General features: G+C 42.0%; 1 protein-coding gene across 8 annotated transcripts in view; it reads left to right on the forward strand.

Moving 5' to 3' along the window:
• The window catches only part of INPP5A (inositol polyphosphate-5-phosphatase A), a 180,117-nt gene that overhangs the window by 89,671 nt on the left and 64,217 nt on the right, over positions 1-26,229 (forward strand). For all 8 annotated transcript variants that reach the window (XR_014948808.1, XR_014948809.1, XR_014948810.1 and 5 more), the window contains exons 5-8: positions 2,915-2,978; positions 6,306-6,409; positions 13,563-13,615; positions 17,937-18,056. Coding sequence is in view for 5 of the 8 variants with exons in the window: in XM_085554916.1 (XP_085411042.1) it covers positions 2,915-2,978; positions 6,306-6,409; positions 13,563-13,615; positions 17,937-18,056 (341 nt within the window). In the remaining 3 variants the exon portion in view is untranslated. The remainder of the gene's footprint in view (positions 1-2,914; positions 2,979-6,305; positions 6,410-13,562; positions 13,616-17,936; positions 18,057-26,229) is intronic.

Genomic DNA, 26,229 nt, shown 5'->3' on the forward strand with positions numbered 1-26,229 from the left:
GGCCTGTAAGGGCCATTCAGTGCCACCCCCTGCAATGCACAGGGACACCCGCAGCTCCATCAGTGCTCAGAGCCCATCCCCTGCCCTGGGCTGCCTGCAGGGACCACCCCCACCTCCCTGGGCAGCCCACGCAGCACCTCCCTGCCCCCACTGTAACACACTTCTCCCTCTTTTTAGTTCAAAACAGTTTATCCTGTCCCATCACGACGCCCTGCTGCAGAGTCTGTCCCCTTCTTTCTTACAACCCCCTTTTAGATATTGAAATTTTGCCAGACTTTGTAACTGACAACTCATAGCTATCACATACCTACCATATACCTCATACACCTGTATCAACCTGTGTAGCTGCTTATATTTTCCTTTTTTGGTAGTATATATATCCAATTAAATAATTAAAATTTGATGTAATAATTGTGTTGTAACATTTTGTTTAAGGCCAGCTCTCCATGCAGGTAATAGGAATCTTCTCTTTGTGGCATGTTAATATTTCAAAGTATTTTAAAGTGATCTCTTAAGTATTTTAATAGCCGAAGGACTTAGTTTGATTTGGCATTTTATTAGTCACTAATAATACTGTATTTGATTAGAAATTAATTGTAATGTTTCTGTCTAGTGTCAGGATTGTTTTTTTCTGGTGTTGTGTCCTTGTTGCAGGGCAGTTCACCTTGAGTCCTTGGCAGGAGTGACCGCTGTGTTCTCTTCTTTTGCTCCTCCATACTAAAAGAAAGCCAACCAAGAACCAAAAGCGAGCTGACTGGGTCACGGGGAGGTGTAGCCATCAATTAAATGTGTGACAGTGTTTTCTGTTGGATGGACTAATGTGTCAAGGAGATGGGCAGGACCTCACGTTTGTGTTTTTGACAAATCAGCAAGTGTTTAATCTCTGGATGTGCAGAGTCTCATAAATAATGCAGCAGTCACTGAACCGAAACAGAACTGTGCCAGGAGGGTCTCTGCTGTTATAGAAACAAAAAGACAAAATGAAATGGCATTATCTTTTCTCACTTCTTAAGCAGATTGTATGTAGTCACAGGCAGTGCCTGCTGGGCAGCCTGGGGCATCTCATGGCCTGTCCAAGAGCCACCCCTGCTCTCCTGCACTTCAGGCCTGGGTTTCGAGGTGCTGCATTAAGGACTGTTGGCACTCGCTGTCAGTTTGGAGCATGGTGCCACTGGTGCCAATTGCAGCAGATTTTGTAAGCTGTTCTGTAAATCAGACTGCAGCTGTCTGAGGAACATGGCACGGGAGGCACAGGGTGTCTCACAGGAGCTCTGTCTCACAGGAGCACCTCAGGGAAAGGTGTCCTGAAATCAGTGTGTGAAAATACTGGTAGTGTGAATGCAGTGCAGTTGGAGCCATGCTCTTCTCAGGGGTGCCCCTGCCCTGCAGGCTCCTGGCTGAGACCTGGCAGAGACCTAGGGACTGTGGGGTGTCTTCCTTGGGGATCTTCAACCCCACCTGGCTGTGGGGCTGGACACAGCTCTGGGTCGCCCTGCTGAGGCAGGATGGACCAGAGGGATGCAGAGGGCTCTGCCAGCCTCGGCCCTTCCAGGACTGTGGAATTCTGTGCATGCATAGGAAGCTGGCTGCCTTTTTCACAGGCTGAACAGCACACCCTGCAGTGCCATCATTCTCAAGGTATCGTTTCAGCTCTTGTCTGTGTTGGGACCCAAGTGCTTGTGCCTGTGAAGTCAGGGGTATGCTTAAGTGGCATCCTGCACAAAGATGCTTTCTTTAATGATGAACTTAATAATAGTCCCTGAATAAAGGCTTAAGATCTCAGAAATCCTCGGATCCATGGAAAATAGTTCATTGTTTGTAAGGAAGGATACGAATATTTTGCTAAATATGGATGGGTTTATTATGCATTTAAAATAAATTTGCTCAGATGAGAGTTTTTATGTATGGTAGAGATTATTCCTTTGTCTGCATGCTTTAATTGATCGTAGATGAATCATTAAAGCCATTACATAATTCCTTATTAGAATTGAGAGATAGGTTCTCAGGACTCAATCATCAGGAGTTACGATTATGCATCCTATCAAAATTATGAATGTGTAATATTTTATTTTCTATGGTAACTCGTTTTTCATGTTTGGTTTTTTGTGGGCAATAAACTCTGTTTCTGCACATACTGAGCAACACAGCAGTCATGTCAGCGTCAAGAAACTTCACGTGTACTCAAGCATCTTAACCCTCTGCTAAATACTTCTGTTTTTTTCTCATAAGATCCATACGCTGTGTGACAGCACTTGTTTCTGTGTGCTTTGCACCAATGCTGGTAGTAGCATTTGCACTCCAGGTGTGACTTGCAGAGGTGGACGTACTGTGCTGTTCAGTCATTATCGTTATTGTCACATCACTTACCAACAGGAAAGCCTTATACGCATGTACAAATATTCCAAACACTTTTGTCAGCTGTTTAGTTTGATGCCTGCTCTGCAGCTGGCAGTCATTTGCTCATTTGCTACGTGCCCCTCACTCTGAAGATGGAGATCCTGTAGCTGGCTCTCCCAGGCTGTTCAATATCTCAACCCTTCTCTTGTTTCTCCACTGTGCAGTCTCCAATAGCATTTGTTTTACGCTATAGGAATGATCAGACTGTAATGAAAGAGCTGTGGGGTTGCGTTCTGTGTTTAGAAAGGCCATATTGCTAACTGCTTCCATCAGTTTGGTGTTTCTGAAAGTATACCTGATTATTGTCCTTAACGCGTTGTCAGCTGTTAGCAATCTTTACAATTGTGTATTAAGCATCAGAGAAATGGCTAAGAAAGTTAATATTTTTATAGCTACTATGAAATGCAAAAAGATACATATATATTATTTGATTATTTTGTGTTGTTGGAAAGCATGTTGCTGTGGTTTCAGTAAGCCGGAGTAGGTGTTTTACACTTTCCTATGTTGTGTTTTACAGGCTCTAGGAAGTTTTTACTTTCTTCATGAATCTTTGAAAAACATCTACCAGTTTGATTTTAAAGGTAAGCAAAGGAGTTATATGCTGTTAATTGTCAACTGGCTTTATGTACGAATGCAGGGCTGTCATCTTTTCCTAACAGCGGTGTCCAGCAGTTCTTCTATGATATGCAAATTTCTGTATAATTCATACAAGCCCATTGATGACGGGCGTTCCCTTTTTTACCTTTTATAGATCTCTTAGAAGAAGTCAATGGACTGGCTGCAGGTTGAAAACTGGTGCATTAATCATTCCTATGCAAAAGGGACCTTTGGATCCATAGAGATCCCTGATGATTTCAGAAGAATTCTGAATGACCACAGGGTTCTTCCATGTAGAGCAGATATAGGACTGAGACCTTAAATGTCCAGCGGTGATGGCCATTTTGCAATGCAGCTGAGGTAGATTTATGGCTCAAATTACTTCAGAGCAGTACAGGTCGGTAGGAAGGTTGTCACTGTTTCTAACCCACATTGATCCATCAGGTTAGAAGTCTTGCTAAATCTCAGAAGTTTAAAAGTAATGTTAGGCAAGTTACATTATGTATTAGAAATATTGCAGGCAATTATTGAATGCTTCCCGAAGGCGTATATAGCAAAGATTATGTAAAATTTATGTTATTTCAGTTGAGAACAGAAATGTTGTGAGCTTCATTTAGCCTCTTGAGCTGGATCACATTAATACTACATCTAACATCCCATTAATTTGAGACACTGCTAAAGTCTTGATAGCTATGGAGTGAACTAGTTTTCTTGAATATATGGATACATTATTTTTGTTCTCAGTGGAGACAAATGGTCTCTGCTCATGTAATTGTGGCAGCAGAATCTTTCTTTCTTGAAATATTTTAGTGGTAGTCTCGCATATATAACAATTAAAGATTTAGCCGGCAGAAGTCCATCTGTCATTGCTGATGTCAATGCTTAAGGAAAATTTTAGATCTAATATTACAGTCCGTTCAAAGCATCTCGAGAGCGTGTTGGAGAATTCAGCAGAGATGTAGGGACTTCTAATGAGAGGTCAGCCTCAGTGTCTAGTCTTTTCTCCCACGCTAGAGCAGTTTAGCAGACACTGGGTAATGACAGAGATGCTCTTTAGTGGTTGAACTGTGAGCAGAGCTGGAAAACTGGAGGGAACTGGCATTTCATGTGAAGCTGGGTGTCTTAAGAAGTTGCTTCCGTCCCAGAACTGAACAGTCTGGCCCACTGTGCTTGTGAAGCAGAGGAATCAGTAGAGGAGGCACAGAAGCATGTGTTTTTATTTATGATGGTAACATTCATAACTGTTTATTCATTTTGCCACACGAATGGCTTAGTGTATCATAATACGTGAACTGTATCAGCACGCCTGATTCCTGACAGGTGCTGCTACAATTGTGTCATACCAGTGCTGGAGAACTAGCGGTTTCTCTCTGAATTCCACCTGAAGCTCCCTCCTCCTGGCCATGGATGGCTGTGTCACCCCAGTGACATTTGACAGAGTGATATGACAGTTGTGTAAGGAGAGGAAAGGCTCTGGCTCTGTTCATCATTATTCAACAGCTTATTTGCTACTGTAGAGTGTTGAAAAGTATAAGAATTAAATGAGAAACATGAAGGCAAAGCTGTAGGGAAAACTAATCAGTATATGACAAATAAGCAAGTACTTGATTCAGAAAATAAGCATTTTTAACGTTAGGTGTTTCATTCTTCTCATCAAAATGTATAATTACTCTTTAGCAAAGCCTGGTGAGGTGTGAACCATGCACAGAAAGATATGTCTGGGCCCAACTATAACTTGGAAAGAAAGAGTCCTAAGAAAAATGTAAGGATTACCGTGTTGCAATGAAGTGGTGTTGGCAGTCACCTGCTGATCCCTGGTGTGGAACAGGATCAGTCTCCCAGTGTAGTGTTGGTAAAATGTCACCTTGAAGGATTCCATTAAAATGTGTGTCCCACGACCACTGAGATTTTCGTGGTGCAATAAGGGCTTAAATCAGAGTTACTTACAGTTTAACTACTGCAGCGGTGCTTGCTCTGAAGAGCCATTGTCCAGCAGAGAGTTTTGCTGACTGGGGTGTTCGGGTGATTATGTTCTGCCTCTTGTCCATGGAGCAGTACTGCAACTTTGATTAACAGAACAGGTCTGGTTTTCCCTGGAGTGATTTTACTTGGAGGTTCTCAGGAGGCATGTGCTGCTGTTCTGCTGGTTGGTTTGTCAGCAGTCATGTAGATGAATCACTGGTTCATAGTTAGCATTGGTGTTAACGTAAGTTGATGGGAAAATGCCTCCTTCGTGCCAAGTGCTACCTTTTATTTAGGTACTCACAGCAAAAATCTTCAGTCCTTACAGTTCTGCCTAATGTGTTCTGTATCCTGAATGACACCAGGATATTTTTGCTGGTAACAGTGAACTTACTGAAAGCGGTACCTCTATCTGTGATCTGCTTAGAATGATGGCGCATTAGTTTATCAGGATGTTTGTTTAGGCTTCCTAATGGAGCCAGATCTCAATTTAATTGCCACATAAGGAACGGTGCTTAATTTACTTTCCCCTGAAGATAAATTCATACATTACAATTAATGTTTCCTCTGATTCTATCAGCTACTTCATTTAGACAACTTAAAGTGACAGGTTTTTGTATTGATGGGTGTTTTCACTAGATACCCAGCAGAACCAGTATGTTTTCTTTTACTTTTTCTAACAAATTCATCTCAGATCAGTTCTATAGGAGGAATAGGCTGATCAGCCCATGGGCAGCTTGTGTCCTGTTAGGAGCCCACAGGCAGTGCTGGGTCTGCTCCCACTGCCACAGCCAGCCCAGCAGAAGGTTTAGGCGCGGCCACAGAATACATGGACGACTGTCAATATTGTTAATTTAAAGCAAAGATATTCTGAATGACTGCATAGTGATTTGCTGTGTAAAAGTTGTGATTACTAAAGAGTTAGAATCATCAGGTGATGTTTAGCTAGGTCAGCTTAAAATCTGAAGAGAGCTGCTAAATAAACCAGTCATTACTCATAATAGAATTTGTGTTTTCCACCTTAATGTGTGTTGTATTGTTTTTCCTGTTAATTACTCAGTGTAAGTGGCTGGATTCTAGCTGAGCATGTAAAAATACATCTCTGGGAAGAGCTGTGTCAGGAACTACAGTGCTAGAGGATATGGAAACCTGATCTCCAACACTGCACAGTGCTGTGAATGGGGACAACAGTTGTGCCACTAACTATATGGCTTGAGAATGCCAGGTGTGAATGCTTTGGTGCTTTGCTTTTTTCCTAAGAAAAACTCAGTGTTTGTGTATGTTTGCTAAGACCCTCCGTGTTACGTAGATGCCACTGCTCTTCAAGTTTGCTTTATATCTTCTCCTAGCTAAGAAGTATAAGAAGGTTACTGGGAAGGAGATCTACTCAGACACTTTAGAAAGCACACCCATGCTGGAAAAGGAGAAGTTTCCACAGGATTATTTCCCTGAGGTATGTACAGTCCCATGGAACTTTCCCAGGTGATTTGTTCTGATTACTTTAGCAGCTGTTCTCAGGAATGTGAATACTAAAATCAGAATTGAATTAAGTCTTTTTTTTTTTCTTTTTTTTTTCTTTTTTTAAATTTTTTTTGTCAGTAACCTATAACATATTTACAGTTGTTGTGTGAATTTGGAGTTTAAATGGAGTTCTTTGTGTAATAGGAAATGCTTGTGAAGGATGGAGACAGTGATGAAAAGTCTTGTTTGTACATTTAAAACCAAAGGAACATCAAACCGTGCCAACTGCAGATCTGTTTCAGGGAGACTTACTCCCTGACAGGGTGAGACATGACTCTGAATGGATCCCATTTGTATTCAGCTCTGTAACTGTGGCTGCAGTGCTGCTGGTTTCTCTTCAGCCCTGCTAGATACTCTGCAGTCACTGCCAGTATGTGGGGATAGTTTCTTCCCAGCACAAGAATGTGTGAAACTTTCAGACGTGTTTGTGTGTTCCTCTCACACTGCCCTGGCATCCCCTTCTCTTGCTGTTCTCCTAATGGCTGGGGAGTGCTGCGTGTCTGAAGTGGAAGACAGAGGTTTTTTCCAACTCAGAAACAGAAGACAAGCTCTCAGCTTTCTCCCATTGCTCTTGCAAGTGCAGTTCCACGTGCAGCTGTTGTCCTGAAGTTCTTTGCTTTGAGGTTGACTTTGATTTGTTCGTTCTTAGATTTGTGAGAGCCTCCAGGCCGTGGCTGTGCCTGATGGTTGTTGTTGGCTGCAAACTGGGTGAAAGTGTTTGTTGAAATTCTCTAACAGCTGTGGATGTAGCTGGTACGCTGCCACTTTAGTACTGGAAAGAGTTAAATGGACTTTAAGAATTAATTTAGAATATATACATATCCACACTCTGAAATAGTACAAGTGGAATGAGACTGCAGAAAGTTTCAATCTGATGGGATGTTGGTTATTCTTTTTTTTTTCTCGACTTTGATATTAACTTCATTTATTTTCTTCTCTTCTGGAAGGGAAAGCTGTAGGGAGAGGGATGGGCTCTTTGATTCAGCTGCTGCCTGCCCCAGCAGCGCTCTGCATAGCAAGGTGCCCCTTCTCACAGTGCGGCTAAACATCACTGTTGATGGGAAGGGGAGTCACTGTCTTCAGTTTCCTCACAGCCTTTGCTTTTAGTTTGCATTGCACTGGCTGTACCTCAAACCCTTCTTCCTCCACCTCATTTTCTTCCCCATCTTTCTGAGTAGCGGGGGAGCAGCTGCGTGGTGCCTGGCTGCCATCACTGTCAAACCGCAGTCACTCCCCACCAATAACATCAGCACATCCCTGAACCCCTGAGAGCTCCGTCCTGCTCTGCAGTGCTCTTGGGCTCGTGGTGCAGCACGGGGCCTTCATCTCTTTTATTACAGAACTTCACACAGTGGGAAAGTGCCACGGGCTCCCCAGGCTGCAGTCACGCGGGCAGGAGCAGTGCTGATATTTGCAGTTCTGTGGCTTTCTGAGCTTGTTCAAGCCAGCATAGTTTTGGTTTGATTTGAAAGATTAGAAAACAACTGTGATGGTTTTACATTGGGCTGTTTTTCTTTTTTGGATGGACGAGCAGGGAGTGTCTCAAGCAAACGTAGCACAGCAGCAATGAACAAACAGCTGACATGGATTTGCTTCTCTTACACACGTTGTATGGTATTTTTAAAAGTAAAATTGGACCCTATGATTGCCTGTTACTGGCAGCCGAATGCTGCTAATAATGGAAATACTACTAATGCTACTAAATGCTACTAATTAAAAGATCAGAAAACAATGTGTACTTTAAAAACAGGAGCTGACGCAGCAGAATGCACACGCGGGTATCGCATCTACATGCTCTTGTATGTTTTTAGCCCGACTGCTCATATTGCATTTACAATGTTTTTATATGAGGAATGGTTTAAGACTGATTTCTTTTCTCTTTATTACTGCCGCTTAAGGATGATCTAAAAGTAATTACAATGATTGAGGCATAATGCAATTCAAAATAATTACAGCCCACTGCCTATAAAACTAACAAAACTTTCTGTCCTGATTTATGGGTCCTCTTGGCTGGGCATGAGACTCAAATGATGCCTTTGGGAGCAACACTCCAGATAATGTTAGGCCATTTAAAAAAAAAGCAGATTTGTGTAGTCTATCAGGCCTGAGTAATTTTTTTTTTCCCATAGTGAGAAATTGGTTGTTATCATAGATCACAGATACTGCTCAAAGCTCTTATGAAAGATGAATTAATTTCACTAATGCTTTAATGCAAACCTTTCATGGAGAAGGCTGTATGGTGATAACCTTACTGCAAGCTCTCCTTTCTCAGTGATGATTTATGTTGTCTTTTAGTAGATGAAACTGCCTGTATTCACAATCCATCTGCTGGCTAAAGGAATCCTATTAACAGAGGATCTGGGAAGAGACTTAATATTGTGAGGTGAAAGATGTGGTATCCCCTGTCTGGGACATGAAGGTGGAGGGCTTTTTTCTATTTTAAAATGTTGATACATCTCTGAGAAAGCACAGATGATCTATGCCATCTCTGCCTGTTTTTGTACTGGTTTACAGATGGTGGGTCTGCTAGTGAGTATTTGTTAAAGTCAGCGTAAAGAGCCTTTCTTTAAAATCTGTAGTGTGAAGCAGTTTTCTCTTTCCTGCTTCCTGGAATATAGTTCTTCTATAAACTGTTTCCAAGATTTCCTTTTTTCTTTCCAAACAGTCTACTTGAGAATATTAAAGCACATCAGTGACCCAGAATGTCTGAGACTGTTGTTCAGATGCAGTATGTATATAAGGTGAAGGACCACATTTTTATATTTAAGAAGCTAAACTGTGTTAAATTCTGGGTTGTGTTGGGTTCAGAGCTTACTAACTTTACCTTTCTTAATGTTAAATAAATGAATTATTAACGTTAAGTAAGTGAATAATTCATTGAAGCTAAAGTAATAGTTTTCAAGCTATTAACATCTAATGGTAGTTTACAGATTCGAATGGGGAATATATGAATTACACATTAACACAAATGCCATTGTGCATACAGAGGCATAGGTGTCCTGGCTTTATCCAGCCTGGGCTGAGTAGTACATTCCTCAGATCTCCAGCATGAGCTGCAACACCTCCCTAGCTTCCTGTGCTGCCTTTCTCTTGTGCTGCTGTTTTTGCCTTAGGCCCAACCCATCGTGTGTCCAGGTTCCTCTGGATGGTGTCTTTCCCTTCCACTGCGACAACTGCACCACTCAGTGTGGTGTGATCAGCAGAATTGCTGGGAGTACACCCAGTCCCATTGCCTGTGTCATTGATAAAGATGTTGAAGAGCACTGGTCCCCAGACATACCCTTGGGGGCCTCCACCTGGACATAGAGACATTGACAACAGCCCTCTGACTACAACCATTCAACCAAGCCTTTATCCACCTAATAGTCCAGCCTTCAAATCTGTATATCTCCACTTTAGGAATAAGGATGTGGTGCAGGACCATGTCAAAGGCCTTCTTTTTTATTTTTTTTTATTTTTTTTAATATCCTCCTCCAAGATCAGTTCCATTCCTTGGCTTTCCTTCTGTCCCTGCCCATCCAGATAGCATCCCTATGTTCTTCCCAGGCAGCCCATCCCTGCTTCCACTGTTTATACTCCTCCTTTTCTTCCCTCAGCCTGGCCAACAGGTCCTTGCTCAGCCTTGCTGGTTTCCTGCCTCATCTGCCTGATTTCTTACACTGGGGGATGGAGAGCTCTTGTACTCTCGGTGTGGCCATCCTTAAAGTGCTGCCAACTCAGTTCTGTTCCTTTGTCCTTGTCAAGGAGAGTTTCCCAGGGGATTTCATCCAATAATTCCTTAGTGCAGGACATTGTATGTTGGGTGTTCTTGCTGTTTGCTATTCGGCTGTGTCAGATACAAGATTTGCCATTTCTCTGTGAACTACAGTGTTCCTTTAAGAAGCTGCAGTTACACCACAGTCACTGCCGCTTTAGTATGCCTTTCCTTCATGCCCCTGCTTTGTATGGTTGAATAAACTCTTGCTGGGTCACTCTTTAATTTGATATGGCCCCTCTCAGTAAAATGATGGAGAAAAGATGAATTAAGGCGCTGTGCTAGTCGTTATCAATCATGGTTTGTGTGCATTAGTTATTGCTAACAGTGCTTTTTGACATTAGCCCTCTATAACCTCTCTCTTCATGTTAATGTTGTCTGGAGGTCCTTTTACCCAATGTAGCAGAGGTTATTTATGTAGGTGGTGCTTCTGGGGGGTTTCAAAAGGTCAGTGTGATCTCCTGAGAGACTGTTCACAAAGAGGAGACTGACGGAATGTAACTGTAACTTTCAGGTTGTCGTTTTTTTTGGAGAGCTTCTATTAGGAAGGTGTCAGAATTTCAGTGAGGATTGCTAAAGCAACAGAGTCGGGAAATAGCATCTAAGATATGCTGCTGTTCTTAAAACCACTGTTTGCAGCGTATGCATGAGGAAATGCCAATCAAAAGTGAAAAGTTCCTGTATTTTATCGTGTCAGAAAATGAACTGTGTTGCACATAGCTTTTAATTGGCTCATGTGAATGAAAACTTGCCTGAAACAGAGTAAGGCAGCAGAGCCTAAGGCTGGGCACACCTTAGTCTGAAATTCCTTGTGTTGAAGTAGTAGTCGGTGACAGTCGTAGCAGAGGCCTGCAGAAGGCCTGCCAAAGAAGGGGGGATGATTGATGGCAGGACTCTTGGTCTCATATGCTTTATGTGAGTGTATGGCGGCAGGCAGGGCACATCTAAGCGAGAAAGAGATCTCACTGATGTCATAGTGAGGAAGAGATCTCACTGATGTCATAGTGAGGAAGAGATCTCACTGACATCATAGTGAGGAAGAGATCTCACTGACGTCATAGTGAGGAAGAGATCTCACTGACGTCATAGTGAGGAAGAGATCTCACTGATGTCATAGTGAGGAAGAGATCTCACTGACGTCATAGTGAGGAAGAGATCTCACTGATGTCATAGTGAGGCTTCCTGCTGTCATCTGAAAAGGGGGAGGTTCTGGAGGGCTGTGGAACCTGAATAGCGCAGCTCTTTTCAAGGAAGGCTGAAGAGAGGGTCCCAGGTAACCATCCCTGTCCTTATCTGTGGGGAGGGGACAGAGAAGATCTTTCTAGATGGCCTGTGGGAGCTGGTGGTGGCTTATGGGGTGGTGGTCTGGGGTGCAAAGCGTAGGTGGTGGTGGTCCTCCAGACCATGCTGGGGTCTTTAGTATTCAGCATCTGTTTAACAGCTTAGACAACAGAATGGAGCACATGCTCAGCTTTGCAGATGATGTCAAGTCAGAGTAGCAGAAAATATGGTGGAGGACAGGGCTGCTATTGAGAGGAACCTCAACAGGCTGTAGAAGCAGGTTGGTAGAAATGTTTGGTGAAGGTTAATGCTGAGTATTCCCATACTGGGATAGGATAACTTGAAAAGCAGTACAGGCTGACTGTCCAAAAAATAGAAAAACACCAGGGTGTGCTGAAGGAGACCATCCTGTGCTGTCCATTGCTGTAGCAATTGCAAAGCTGATACAACTCCTGTGGATGCACCTCAGACCCCCTTCTGTGGGGCCAGCTTATTGTTTCTCGGTTTTGTAGCACACAGGGAACATATTCTACAAGGTGACAAGCACTGTAGTTGAGTGTGGCCTGTGAAATAAACTGTCACCAGTCATTTTGCACTTTTTTTCTGGGTTTGGATAGAAGAACTGCACGTAAGCAGGTAGTTCTCATATTCGAGGTTTCAAGAATAAAACATTATGAGTTCAGCAAAATAAATATTTTAAATTTTTCTTAAGCATACTTCGAATGCGATGATAATCCTGGTGTGGATGCAGTGCTGGTGAAGGGAGCAGGTTGGTGTTAAGCCCATCCCAAGCACTGCTGTAGAAACAAAGGTGGTTTTTGTTGTTACTGTGTTTGTGCATAAGGAGGGGAAGAGATGGGAGATGAGTAACTGTTGTTATGTGATGGTGGTTGTGGAACAAACCGTTTGGGTTCTGTGATGGAGCTGGCTGTCTTAGCAGGGTTTTGGACCTGGAAATTCCATCAGGACTGTCTGTTCACATGAGTTGGCTAGATAGAACTGGGCTGTCTCTCCTGAATGCTATCGGCAGTGCCTTAGGAGAAGTCTGGTTTTGCCCAAGGAGGCTGTGGATGCCCCATCCCTGCAGGCATTCAAGGCCAGGCTGGATGTGGCTCTGAGCAGCCTGTTCTGCTGGTGGTGACCTGCACACAGCAGGGGGTTGGGGCTGGACGAGCACTGTGGGCCTTTTCAACTCAGACCATTCTATGAAGGCAAAGTGAGTGGTACCCTGTCTCTGAGGAGTGCTGTGTTACCGTTATGCCTTGTAGGTCATAAGTACTTGTGGTCTCTTGCTACAGAATCATTGGCATCGTTACTTAGGCCTGTCTGGTACGATATTCGTTACTGGAGAACATTCACCTAGGCCCATATCCATTGTTAGCGGTGAATAAATAGGATGCAGAATCATGTCTTTCTGTGGGAGGCTGTAATTTATGGCCATGGCTCAGGAGTGGTGCTGGAGAAATCCTTTTACTGTTCCAGAAGTACACTGGCAGGTGCCCTGACAGGAGCTGATTTGTGACTTTCTTGCGGATGTTGCAGTGTTGATAAATGTAATATTTTACCATTATTTAAACTCCCTTTAACTTCTATAGAAATATTAGGTGGGTTGGCTAAGCAGGAGAAATAACTTTCTAGCACATCTACATCAAATTGGATGAATGAGATCTGTGATAAGATTTTATAGTTCAAGTAAAATTACAAAGAAGTAAAAGTATTTGTGTTTCTTTGTGTAAGCATTTGTTTAGGGTGAATGTCAGCATAGTTGTAATGCTTTATTACTGGGTTATCCTTCATCTGTAAACAACTACCCAGGTCTGTGTTCATTTTGCACATAAATTTGTAACTGCAGAACTAGAAATATAAATAATTCCAGGATTTGTGAGAAACTATTTATGTTTTCAAGCTTCCTTGGTCAGCGTGTAGTGCTTTTTGGATTCATTGTGTGGATTAATTTTGTTTTTATTTGCTTCTCTGTGTAAATACATTTTGCTTTCATCACAGTAATCCTTTGCTTAAGATAACTGATTCTTATTTGCTTATTTTTCAGTGCAAGTGGTCCAGAAAAGGTTTCATTCGAACGAGGTGGTGTATTACTGATTGGTACGTTGCCTCTTTAACTTATTTCTGACTGTATGTATTGTGTGCATTTTTATCAGCAGCTGTCTCAAATAAGATATGAATATACATGAAGAATAAATTAGTTTAAAAGCAGTTACTTGAATTTATTGTTTTCTGAGCACATAACGCTCTGTAAGTTGTGGTGAGACATGTCAAAATGTGATGTTAATATTGACACATATGTGCAGTTAGCATGGGATAATTCACTTCATAAACAGCCTTTTGACTAAGCATGATCGAGACCTTTCAGAATCTGTGACCAAGTCCAGGATGTGGAGTCACAGTGTGGAGCTGAAGGCATCCCCAGCCCTCCCCATCAGGTCTGATGTGTCCGACAGTCTGCAGTGTCCTGCGCAGTTCTGACACTGGTTGTAGGCAGGCACAGCCCTTCCCTCTGGGGTTTATCAGGGAAACTGCTGTTCTTTTGAGCTCTTTGAGCCAGCCATTTAAGGCCCCGTCCAGATTCCACTGAAGCCAGTGGAGGGACTCTCTTTTTACTGAATATAGCTTTTTTGACACCAGTTACTCTGTTATTTTTAATAGAACAGAACTTTTATTTGTCATATTTAAATCAGGAATCCCATTTTAAACCCTGTTCTGTATGAGCTTGCTTATTCTCATCCTATAATAAAACAGTACATATAGTAAAATAAAGCACCTGGCAGCCCACACTCACTGACCAGATTTGATGAAGGGGCAGCAGAGAGCAGGTAGCACATTTTCCATCTTTGTGCTCATGGACTGCCTCGGAAATAGCCCATCAAGCAAGTTCAATACAGCCTGCCTGAAAGCACACGTAAGGTGTGCTGTGAAAATCTGAGGGAGAAAAAAACATTTTTACTCTTTGGACTATCCAACAGCCTAAATAAACCTTAAGGAGGTGAGAGTTGAGGGCAGCAGATAACCGTATAAATACAGAAGTTGAACATCCTTATGCTGTTATATGTTAGCAGACTTTCTTTAGAAGTACCAGCTGATATTGACAGGGGATGTATTTCATAACTGAAGCTCTTTACTGTCTTTGTTTGTAAACATATCTTTAATAACAGTAATATCTATATTAGTACGTGTAGGAGAGAGCAGCTGATTGTGCAAAAACTGTCTATGAATGCGATCCATGTGATCAAGCGGTATCTCAAAGGCTTCTAAGGGCAAGTTTAAGAGGCAGGTTTTGTGTGCATTTTTGAAGGGAGCTATTAATTTTGTCTGCCTGGGAAAACATCATTATAGGATGTACCTCATGCCAAAAACAGAGGGTTTCCAAAACAACAAGGGAGTTATGTCAGAAAACGATCCTCTTCTTCCTCCTCCATCAACCACGGTGATCTGCCCTGGTTGAGTTCCTCTCTGATTTTTCACAGAGGTGAGGCTGACAGGTTGGTAGTTCCCAGGGTCATCTTTTCTACTCTTTATAAAAATGGGAGTGATGTTGCCTTGTCATGGCTTTTATGATTTTTGGTTCCTGGTATTCCACATTGTAACATCATGTAGAGCACTGGGAGTTAAAGTGTTAATGCTCCAGTTCTGGTACCTGTCCAGAAGAGAAGAACTGCATTCCCCAGAGGGGCTTTGCAGTCAGAGAGGAGATAGAACTCCTGGCAAGGTCACCAGATCGGCCTTTTCTCTTTGCTGCTCTTCTCCTTCTCCTCTCCTGGCTGCTGCTGGTCCCGACTGCACGCATCACTTCAGTATGATTGTAAGGCCTGCAGCTTTCAGATGCTCTCGCATTATGTTTGGTTTACTAGCTTTAATTCTAATTATATTGTAGTATAGTGTGTTATCTTGCCTTCCGATACCATATTTAGTAAATTAGTTTGTTTCTCCTCAGATTGTAGCTGCTGTTTTTAATTATTTTGGGGTCCGCTCTTTCCTTTTTCTGGAGGAAAACACAGCACCTGAAAAAGCAGTGTGTGCTGAGCGGCATTTCTGTGGTGATCAGCATGGCTTCGAGGGGTCTGTGGCAGGACAACCAAGAAGCTGTTTGCAAAGGGGAACTGGCAGACCTGCTGTCCTCGGGGTGCACCTCAGCACACAAGGACAAAGACAGCGCTGAGCCTCTTGGACAGAGAGCACAGAGCTGGTCTGGTCTGAGTGCCTCATCTACCAAGCTGTGTCAGCAGGGCAGCCCCCTTGCTGGGGCAAGGCAACTTAATTTTGCTTCTACTCTTCCCATAACTTTTTTCTGATCTAAGTGCTGTCTACTTTTGACCAGCTGCAACTGGACTGTATTGCCATTTTTTCTGTATATGAGAGCAGAGCCTTTGGAACAACACAAAGCTGCTCCAGGGAAGGGTCAGACTTTGTATTAGGAAAAATTCCCTTACCGTGAGAGTGATCAAGCTAGGAACAGGCTTCCCAGCAAGGTGGTTGATGCTGCATCGATGTTCCAGAGGCATTTGGACAATGCCCTCAGTAACATGCTCTAACATTTGGATTGCCCTGAGGAGGCTGGGCAGTTGGGCTGACAGCCCTTGAACTATTCTGCTCTGTTCTGTTCTGTTCCCCCCCCTCTCCCGATTATATGTATTTTTAAACACTAGCCATAATTTTAACAGGTAGCAGCAATTTGCATGTAGGATCTGCTGGAGCGTGCCACATTCTCATTTTCTGAGGGGGAGGATCTTGCAGTTGGGGAGGGCTGTTTATCTACATCTGTGGGCCAAGAGTATTCAAAGTTTTCTGCTTTCATTGTGACTTAGCGTGGCCAAAAGAGCTTAATCACACAACAGTGAGATGGTGTCATGGTGGTGTCATTGATGGTGTCATTTTTGAAAACACGCGGCAGGTCTGGAGGATCAAAGGTCACAAGCAAAGAAAATGTAAACCGGAATGTCAGCGTGAATGTAGCGATTGCACAGATTTCTTTTTGCTGCTCAAGTGGGTTGTATCTGTGAGCAGTTGAAAACTAGAGCTCAGTAGGACAGCTCGCCTTCCTAGTGGCTCTCAGCCCACCCTACGTGATACCTGCCATGTGGTTAACATGATGAAAGTAATACATTTCTCCATGTGAGCACGATTGTAACAGAAAGTTCCTTCTGCGTGAAGGTTTTCTGCCTCAGTGAAAAGTGGGAGTGTGTGAAGCAATTTAAAGCACAAGAATCCAGTTGCATACAGGCATGCTGTCTGTCTGGTGGTGGTCCTCGTACAAATGCCATTATCAGCCAAAATCAGCTGAATCTTGTGTGGTTTTGTAGCAAATTCCAGTCTCTGTGTCAAAGAATGTCCGCTTTAACACTGAATATGTTATAAACAGCGCTCACAGCCAGAGGATGGGAAAATAGGGTGGACATGCAGTGATCACAGGAAGCAACTCAGCTTTTATGCAGGAGGGTAAAGGAAGGATTTCTTTTTCAATGGGGCCTACAGTTGGTTTCGCTGATTAATTAGGAACTTCAAGCATATCCCTGTTTCTCTTCTTGCCCTACCCAAGTCCATATCCATCAAACTTCCTTAGCAGCAGTGCACTGAGTCTCTGTCAGTCTCTGGCTGTACAGGGCAGCACTCAGCTCCTGCTGGCTGCTCCTCAGGGTGAGGTGGTGCTCCCAGCCGAGCGCTGCCAGCAGCACTGTGAGCAGCTGTGGGCTGTGGTGGAGCCAACAGGCTGCCAGACCCAGGGACCGCTGCCCACTCCCTGCCCCGTGCCAAGTAGCGAGGGCTGGGTCAGTCCTCCTGGCTTTCAGGGTAGAATGCAAAGCGGTGACATCTTGCATGTTATGCTTCTTTTCTGAGACCAGCTCCTCATCACACCAGCGCAGCTGGAGCTGAATCCTCATGTCCTTTTCCGTGCTGGAAGTACCGTGCAGATTGACCACTGTGTCTGGGCATCTTCTGTGCAGGGATCGAGGAGAAGTTACACAATTCAGCCTTCAATGTCAGCAAAATTCTGTATCGGCAGCTGTTCATTTTGTTCGGCTCTGAAAGGTGTTTAACCACAATGTATAAACTTGAAGTTGTATTTTTACATACTCAATTTTGGCTTTTAATCATTCTAGCGAGAGAGTGCTGCTCAATTTCCATGCATTGTAACAGATTAAAAGCTTTTCATTTTCATATTATACATATTTTATGCAGAGCCCTTTGTGCATTTTTATCTGGGAGTGACTTAGCGTAAGTTATATGGTACTTACTGACAATTGTCTGGTGATGATGGCTTAATTTGCACAGTCTATGTGAGTAAATCTTAAGGCAGCGTGAGAGAAAATATAGTTACTGTGTTGAATGCTTTGCTGAATGCAACAAATGTTTTTTTCTTTTATCCTGAGTCATTTTATTTTTTCCTTTTTTTTTTTTTTTTTTGTCATAGTGCCTTTGACTTGGTAAACATTCATCTTTTCCATGATGCTTCCAATTTAATTGCTTGGGAAACAAGCCCATCGGTTTACTCAGGAATACGGCATAAGGCTCTTGGCTATGTGCTTGATAGGTACGTATTGGCCTCTCTATATCATCTTCTGTGTTCATGAGCAGTTTATAAAACATGTTCCAGAAGGCATATTTAGAAATGTAGAGATTTTTATTGTGAACTGAAAATAGCCAGTCTGTGTAAGAGTTTTCTACGCGGTGTCAATTGCAGATCAGTTTATGACAATTATTCTTCTAAAATAAATTAGTAAGCTTGAAGAATCTCCCTGAGGTCTCCAGAACTTGTAAAGCAGAAAGTAGATGTGTTTTTATAACATGTTAGTTAGCTTAACTTATTTTCAGTCTGCATGGATAATAATCTGATTTTCATGTTTTCAGTTAAAGCATAATAGAATAAGATTGGAAACTGGTGAAAGGCTTTGCCCCAGAGGGCAGTGGGCACAGCCCCGAGCTGCTGGGGCTCAAGGAGTGCTGGGACACTGCTCTCAGATCTGGGGTCTGGGTGGTGCTCTGTGATCACTGTGAGTCCCTACCAGCTCAGGATGATCTGTCATGCTTTGATTTTAGAGATTCTGGTTGGAAGAGACCTTTGGGCATCTCTTGTCCATCCTCCTGCTCAGAGCAGCACTGACTTTAACATTAGGTCAGGTTGTGCTAGGCTTATGCAGCTGAGTTTGAGTAGTTTCACGTGCAGTGATTTACAGCTTCTGTGGGGCACCTGTTAATGTGTTCAACCATCCTTCTTGTGACTTGTGACTAAATTTTCATTTTAAAACCTTCTGAAATGTGGAATATAGTGTAAGTACCTTTTCAGTTGCTTTCTATCTGAAGTGTTACTTCTTTCTAGGAGTTCTGCTTAGTTAGGCAGGCAGACAGTTGAACAGAAGATGCTGTTTTTTCCCACTGTATACAAGTGAGTGCTTTTCCTGTGCACTCCAGCAGAGGGCTAAGTAGGAATTTCTCCAAAACAGGCATTTATTTTCACTTCGGGGGTATGATGATACAAGGATGAACAGGAATTGTTCAGTCCATGTGCTCCTGTGTCGGAGGTTCTGTGATACCACTTCTGCTGGCTTCTCAGATCGTCAGAGAACACAGCAGGGGCTCAGGAGGTTTGTAAATAGGTATCAAGGAGAGGTTTATAATGAAAGAACTGTTACTTAGCTGACAGAGCCACAGTTAGATCAGGTTCTACTCTGTAGTGTGAGACACAGATTTGTGTGTTCTGTAGCATATAACGTGTATCAGTGTGAGAAAGACCTGTCTTTACTTTTTTGCCCCCTCCGTTGGTCTCCTCTCTTTTTCTTATGCTTTGCACTAGCGAACTTTAGTAAACTGGTATAAAACTTGTGTGTTATTCATTGCATGCTTGTTTACAGCCTACAGTGTGCTTCATTAGCTAATTTTGGCTTTGGACCTCCCACGATGCCCTGGCAGCAGTAAGGTAATACGACTGTAGTATTAGTGTCAGCCGTGGGTCAAAAATGTCATGATGGTATGTCATTAAAATGTGACACTGCCAAAAACTGCCCCTACTCCCCTGTCCTTAGAAAAGAAAACCTTCAATTTTAGGTTGCACTCTACTACTGTGAGTTTGCATTCGGATGAATTGTTCATTTTGAGAGAGCAGCCAGCCGCAGATCCGGACCTCCGTAGTGAAATGATGGGCTGTCTCGCACAAAAGGGGAGTTCTGTAAGAGCAGTGAATAATGGGAAACCCCTTTCATCGGCATTGCTAACCTTTTGGCAGCCACCAGCAAACTCTATTCTGATCTGCTGATTGGGGAGGACAATACACTGAAGCTCACTTTAAATGAATGCTACCACCAACAGTGTCCCCATTCAGAGGGTTTTGGGAACCATCTTTGACCATTGTCTGCCATCACTCCTTCAGACAGTAGGAAAAGGGAAAGTGAGAACGTCTATAGGGGGAAAAGTACTTCTTTTCTTGGCTTTAATCTCTCTTTAAAGCTTCATAGATCTACATTTCCAGCTGAGCTACTGGAGCTATGCAGTGTCAGATAAATACTGAAGGGAGAGGTTTCAAGCTGAGCTTTTAAATCCCCTTATCTGCATGAACTAATAATGCAGATTTAGTGCTGTTAAAAACAGAGACTGGTAAGTCTTTTCCTTCAAAGCCTTTAAACTGCTAAGGAGCATTTAACAGCGATGCAGTTCAAACCCAGAGAACAATACTGAGAAGGAAAACAGTTTAATGAGCTAAACCTTCACTGAATGAAGCAGAAACACCTTCTCACAGTTGATTTAGGTCACTGTGGGAGTAAGTGAAAGCACAGCTCTGTTCACTCGGCATCTTCATAAACATGAATTAAGTACAGCCTTTTCATGTAAGGTAAAAGCTATCACAGTTTGATACACAGAAAACAAGAGAGTTTGCAAATACAGCTCGAGTGAATGACTTCAACTGCTCAAATCATCAGATAAGTTGGTTTCTCAAAATTATTAATTATGAACGCATACTGTAAGACAAGCTTTTAATGCGTCAGCACCCAGCTTCTCAATGTCTCTAAATTACTGAGGAGAGGGGTTAAAGGAAAAGGGAAATTAAAAGTAAATTAAAAAGAGAAACGGTGCCGAGCAGGTGGCTTAAAGTTGTCCTTAAAGGCTCCTTCCGAGTGAATCTATTAATAATGTGGTAATGTATTTTGACAGTAAAAAGGTTAAATCTGTCAGCGATGTTATGAATTTTTAGCTTTAATAAAATTAGAAAATAAATAATGTAGCTAAGAGAATGCTTTGGAGTCAGCTAGCTGAGATGTGCTGAGCCAAACTGACGGCAAAGAAAATGTGTGAAATATTGACTCTTTATTTACGAACGTAGATGTAAGGTCCTTGGGTAGTATTGGTCTCTGAAATGAGTTTGTCAGCGCTAATGTAAACCCAAACTAAGCTCTCTGGAGTCAGTTACGTTGTTCCAGATAGATGCAAATGCAGTCAGAACTGAGCATGCTTTATACATCAGAATAAGAACGCTTGCTGTATATTTAGTATGGCAAAAAACAAACAACAACAGAAAAACAACAATAAACCCCCACAGTTATTCCAGGCCCATTTTCAGTTCTTCGTGCCCCTGCTTTAATTAATTTTCATGTTGCTGTATTAGTAATGTAGCAATGTAGTCTAGGGAAAAGTGTCTGCCGAATTTAGTAGTGTGGTTAGGGATTAAATAGAGGCTGTTGGAGAGGGTTCTTTAAAAGCATTGGGAAAGCTTGTTAAGAACGGGGATGCTGAGATGTCGCCTGATGTGATGTTCGTTGGAGTGGCGGCCATATAAACTTCCTGAAATTATCAGCAGCATTCAGATCCATAAAACGATTTCTTTTTTTAAAGAAAGTGACAGTGCTCTTCTGTTTTCCTATTGAAATGTTCCCTGGCCTAGTTCAACAGAAACATTTTTACATTACAACTGTGAAATCTTGGCATAAAGCTCCCCTTTGTGCCCTTCATTATTTTCTCACAAATATAGTCCATTGTCACATAGCTGAAGTTAATTTGATCAACATTGGGACATTTAACTTTTATGTCCGGTCAAAGGAGCTGTTTCATGCTCATTTTGGGTATTCAAAAGAAATGATTGCCAGAAAAATAATGTTACTATTAACAATTCAGAGCAATTAGTTTCCCAGGGAGAGGCAATGTGATGCACCGGCTCCACACAACTATTCTTTGTCATTTTATGGATGCTCATCAGTCAACTGTCACATCTTCTCAAAGACCCCTCCAATCTAAATGTTTCTCTTTGGGCTTTTCCCAGAACTAGCAGCTGAATGAGCAAAAGAAAAGCACTTCGTTTCTAGGCAAAAGAAAACTTCGCTCTAAAGATCTGGGTCGTTTGAGAAGATTCTTAAGAGTACAGAACTAGCCCCTTCTTTTACTTTTTTCTTCTTTTTTTTTCCCAACGTTGTTTTTAATGTCAAGTGAGAAGTCTCTGTAATCATGTAGCTTCAAACATTTAGAGAATATCTTATGTGCTCAGAAAGAATGCACTCTGAGGGCAAATAAACCTCCTATCCAAATGTCACCTAACAAAGGTTTTAAACCCCAGCTCGCATTCAGAAGGACAGCTTTTCATGAAGCACCCTGTGGCTCATCTCATTAATATTCAGACATTCCCCCCCTTAAACTAAGGTTAAGTACCCTCAAAATTAGCGTGTTTGTATAATATGCTCTTTAAGGAGTAAATCCAGCAAAATTACGTTGTTACTTTCGACCTGTCAAATACAGTCAAAGATGCTTTTTTGCTTATTTTTCTATTGGCTTGAGTTTTTGACACAGCTGTCAGAAATGTAACTAACGTCCTCCTGTTTGTACAAACACGCTTTGAATTTGATTTAGATTATATATTTAACAGAAAAAAAAAATCTGTTTTGTGTTCAGGGCTTTTTTCTTTTTATTTTTTTTTTAAACTTTTTTTTTTTTTTTTAAATTTCCTATTAATAACGAGATGAGTGGTGATGGATGGAGCTTAGAATAGCCTGGAATAGAGAAGATGTCCCTGCCTATAGCAGAGGGTTGGAACTAGATGGTCTGAAAGGTCCCTTCCAACCCAAACTTTTCTGAACTGTTTCCAACAGTGGTTCTACTGTGGCAAACATTTGTGGTGTTTCTTTGTCAAATTGTAAATTAAAGACACGGTTTTTTGCTCTCATGTCAAAAATAAGTCAGTACGAAACCGGTTTGCAAGGAAATATATAATTGGAGAATCAGCAGCCCAAGGTCCAGAATGGTCAGGAAATTTCAGTACTCAGGGAGATGTAAAAAAAAAATAATTTGATAATATGTGAAGTCACACTTCGCTTTGCCTTCTAATGTGAACAGAATTGTAGCTTTCAAAAGAAATGCTGAAATAAGAAGCTGTGCGGTTTCTTGGAGGGCTTTTCAACAGCAGTTTTCACACATACAAGCTTACTGCCTTTCTGTCAGATGGCACGATTGCCAAAAAGGCCTGTGAGCTCTGGCTGCCTTGGGTGGGAATGTCAGCCTTCACCTCAGCTTTTAGAAGGATTTTGTTCCCTTTTACCTGTTATTCATTAACAGGTTCTCCACTAGCTACCATGCCTCCCTGCTAGAATGCGCCTGTTGTAACGACAGGCTAGATATGGTATGACAGGACACTACCCCCATGATAATTTGTGTAATTTAACAGACAATTGAAGAAAAGAGAAAAAACCTCTGAAAGATATCTGAGGCAGCGGCTGAAAATAACTTCTTGTTGGTTAGATTTTTCTCTGCAAATGCCTTTGGATAAGGATGTGCAGGGTGTGTCACGTGCTTATTGAGTTATATTTCTCTTTATACTGCATTTTTTTTCCTTAGAGATTTGGGGGCTACATAAAGAGCAGTCATTAGTGTCTAGCTAAAGGTGACACACATCAACATTCGTTGTGGTTTGTGCCTTTTGAAATATTCTATTGTATAGCCGTATGATCTTACAGAATAGCTGTGATTCAATTAGAAAGAATCTATATGGGCTGTTGATCCGATTTTTATTCATTTGCAGAGAAATGAAAATAAATTGCTATTGTGATTTTATTTACAAGCCACTGAATGCTCACTGCAAAATGATGCAATGAGCTGATAGTTATAAAATGGAGAAATGGTTGAAAGAGCTCCATTCTGCTTCCATTTCATTCTACGGACACTAAGTGAATAACCGTCTTTCATCATTTCTACTCCCATAGGAAGGCTGGATCACTCTTAGAGTGTGGTTGTTGTCTCCTTGTTTTGTATTCTGTGAAGAGACAGATTCTCCCTAACGGGTAGATAACAGTTTACAAGTTACAGCATTTTTAGCCACTTGTCTGTGTGCCTGTGCAGGAGCTGAGGTATCTGTAGATGGGCTTTGCAGAAGTTCTTCATGCATTTGTAGTATCTGTAACTGTTTCGCATTGAATTAAAACTTCTTTATGTTTCCATCAGTGTGTGGTTTAAGCTGCATCTAAGATGGTTCAGTTTCTCACTGCAACAAAAGAATCCATTCTGTGAGAAGCACCGATCCTGCTATCAACCAGAAATTTCTTAGATCAAACGATAGCAGCACTGATATTTTTTTTAGTCATTTGAAAGATAATTTTCCCCCACTTTCTGATATTTTTAGAATCAGAATTTAGCATTTCTGATATTTCTGTTGTCCCCCTTTGTTTCCTCTGCTAGGTAGTCTACTGCAGTATGATTTTCAAGGGGTTAAATGCCCTGGCTAACAAATATGTCAGATTTGTTACTGGTTGGCTTCCCTTTAATTTGAGCATTTTCGAGTCCTTTTCAAGTAAAGTCTTTATGTGTTTCTCGTAATTTGCATTACCCTTTTCTAGAACTGAGTTGTTTTTATTACTGATTCAGAGCCCATATGAGTGCAGTTGGCTCCCCAGGTGAGCAGATGGAGGGTGCTGGTTTCTGTCACTAGCAGCAGGCAGCGGCATGGCATGGCTGACATCCCGCCCCCTTCCACTGCCCCCCATGGGGTTGGGCTGGGAAAGGTGCCTGCTGCAAGTCAGGTGAGATTCCTGCCAAGATACGATTATGGCAAGATCCCGTACTCATTCTGTGACTGCTCCCGCTGGTGAACCATGTAAGACGTGCAATGTCTCTGATCTGAATTTTTCTAGGAGTGTCATGAAAAATGCTTTTCCCAGCTTCAGTGAGTTACAGGGTCAGAATACCATTGCCGTGAATCCCGTTGTTTTGAGGCTTGCTCTTAGCACTTTCAATGCCAAGCGAACACAGGGTTTTTGTTTTACTCCACCACATCCAAGCCTTGTAGATCAGTAGAGAATAATTGCTGTGTGTCACTCTTCATGCAAATTAAGGCAGTTATCTGCTGTCTGCTGGTGAACAAGAGTTACAGTCATTGAGGAGATTCAAAGGTTGTCTGAAAGAATCAAAGTCTTCCATGGTAAAGTATAAGAAGATTGAAAAAGAAATGCAGTTTTTGTTTTCTTCTTTTCGTTTTCTTTTACATCCGTCAAAGAACAAGAAAATGTCTTTGTGATGTAGGGGCAGCACCACAATATTGTATTCTCCTGTAGTGAAATTGATAAGTACTTACATCATTATACATGGCTGCTATTTCATTAGGCGAATGTCAGTGTCGGGTAAGATCATGGTTTTATCAATATAATGAAAATACCAGTCAAGTAAGGAAAAAGTCACAATTTTCCAGCTCTAAAAATTGATTTTTATTGCTCTTCTTGTAATCCTTTCTTTGGATTAACTATTTATTATTGATGTGGTTTTTCTTTTAATCTTAATAGCTGCTGACATTGTAATTAATTAAAAAACACCACATTTTTGCCCAAATGGCACTATATTGAAATTAAAAGTGAACATCACATATTAGTTAAACAACCCTGGCAAATGCCTTGAGTGCTAAGATGATTGCCTAAGCTTTTTGACAATTCCCTTCCATCTTGCTGTATGCTGCTTGACCTTTTGAGATGTTTGGTGTTATTAATAGGTTTGAGCTATTATATCAGAAAGAACAGGGCACAAAAATATTATAAAGTTTATCTTTGTAATGACAGTGCTACTACACTCAAGGTGTGCCAATGAAGGCACTTACGTCTTTTGGGACGTGTTTAGGCAGTCGCCATGTAACTTCTGTTCAGGAACCGATGGTGTTTTCTGGAATTTGTTTCTCAGTCTGTGCCTGGGAATGCAAAGTGCTGCAAACCAACCACTGGCTGCACTGCAGAAGGGAGTGTGCAGGGGAGACACGGTCCTGCCTTGGAAAGCCTTCTATAAAACCTCTGGCAGAGGGATTTCCATTGCTTGCTGAGGATCCACACAGGCCACTTCTCGAAGAGTAGGAGTGCAAGATCTTTTTAAGTAAAATTTTTAATGGGAAAAGTAATGAGGATAGGACTGACATAGATCTTACAGGCCGTGCTGCAACCTGTGTCTGCTTCCGCATAAGCCAAAACCTGACATTTCAGTGTCTAGATCTTCAGTGTCCCAGCACAGCTGTGGTTGTAGAAGACAGATTTTGCTATCGTTCCTGGCCTTTCCAACAAACTTTTCACTGCAGGACTTGTTATTACCTCTGGCACTGTGGATCTACAGAAAAGAAAGTGTAGATGACCTTTCTACCCATCGTTCTGCTGTTTTCATACCAGCCCTTAGCTACCACCAGTGGGATGGTCAGGTCGTTCTCTGCTTTTATTCTCCTTTTGAGAGATTCCTCTCTGGAGTAAGAACCTCACCAAGCAAATGCAAGC

This window comes from Coturnix japonica, chromosome 8, assembly GCF_054131305.1.
Source record: "Coturnix japonica strain WE chromosome 8, WE-NBRP24, whole genome shotgun sequence".
NCBI classification, from domain to species: Eukaryota; Metazoa; Chordata; class Aves; order Galliformes; family Phasianidae; genus Coturnix; species Coturnix japonica.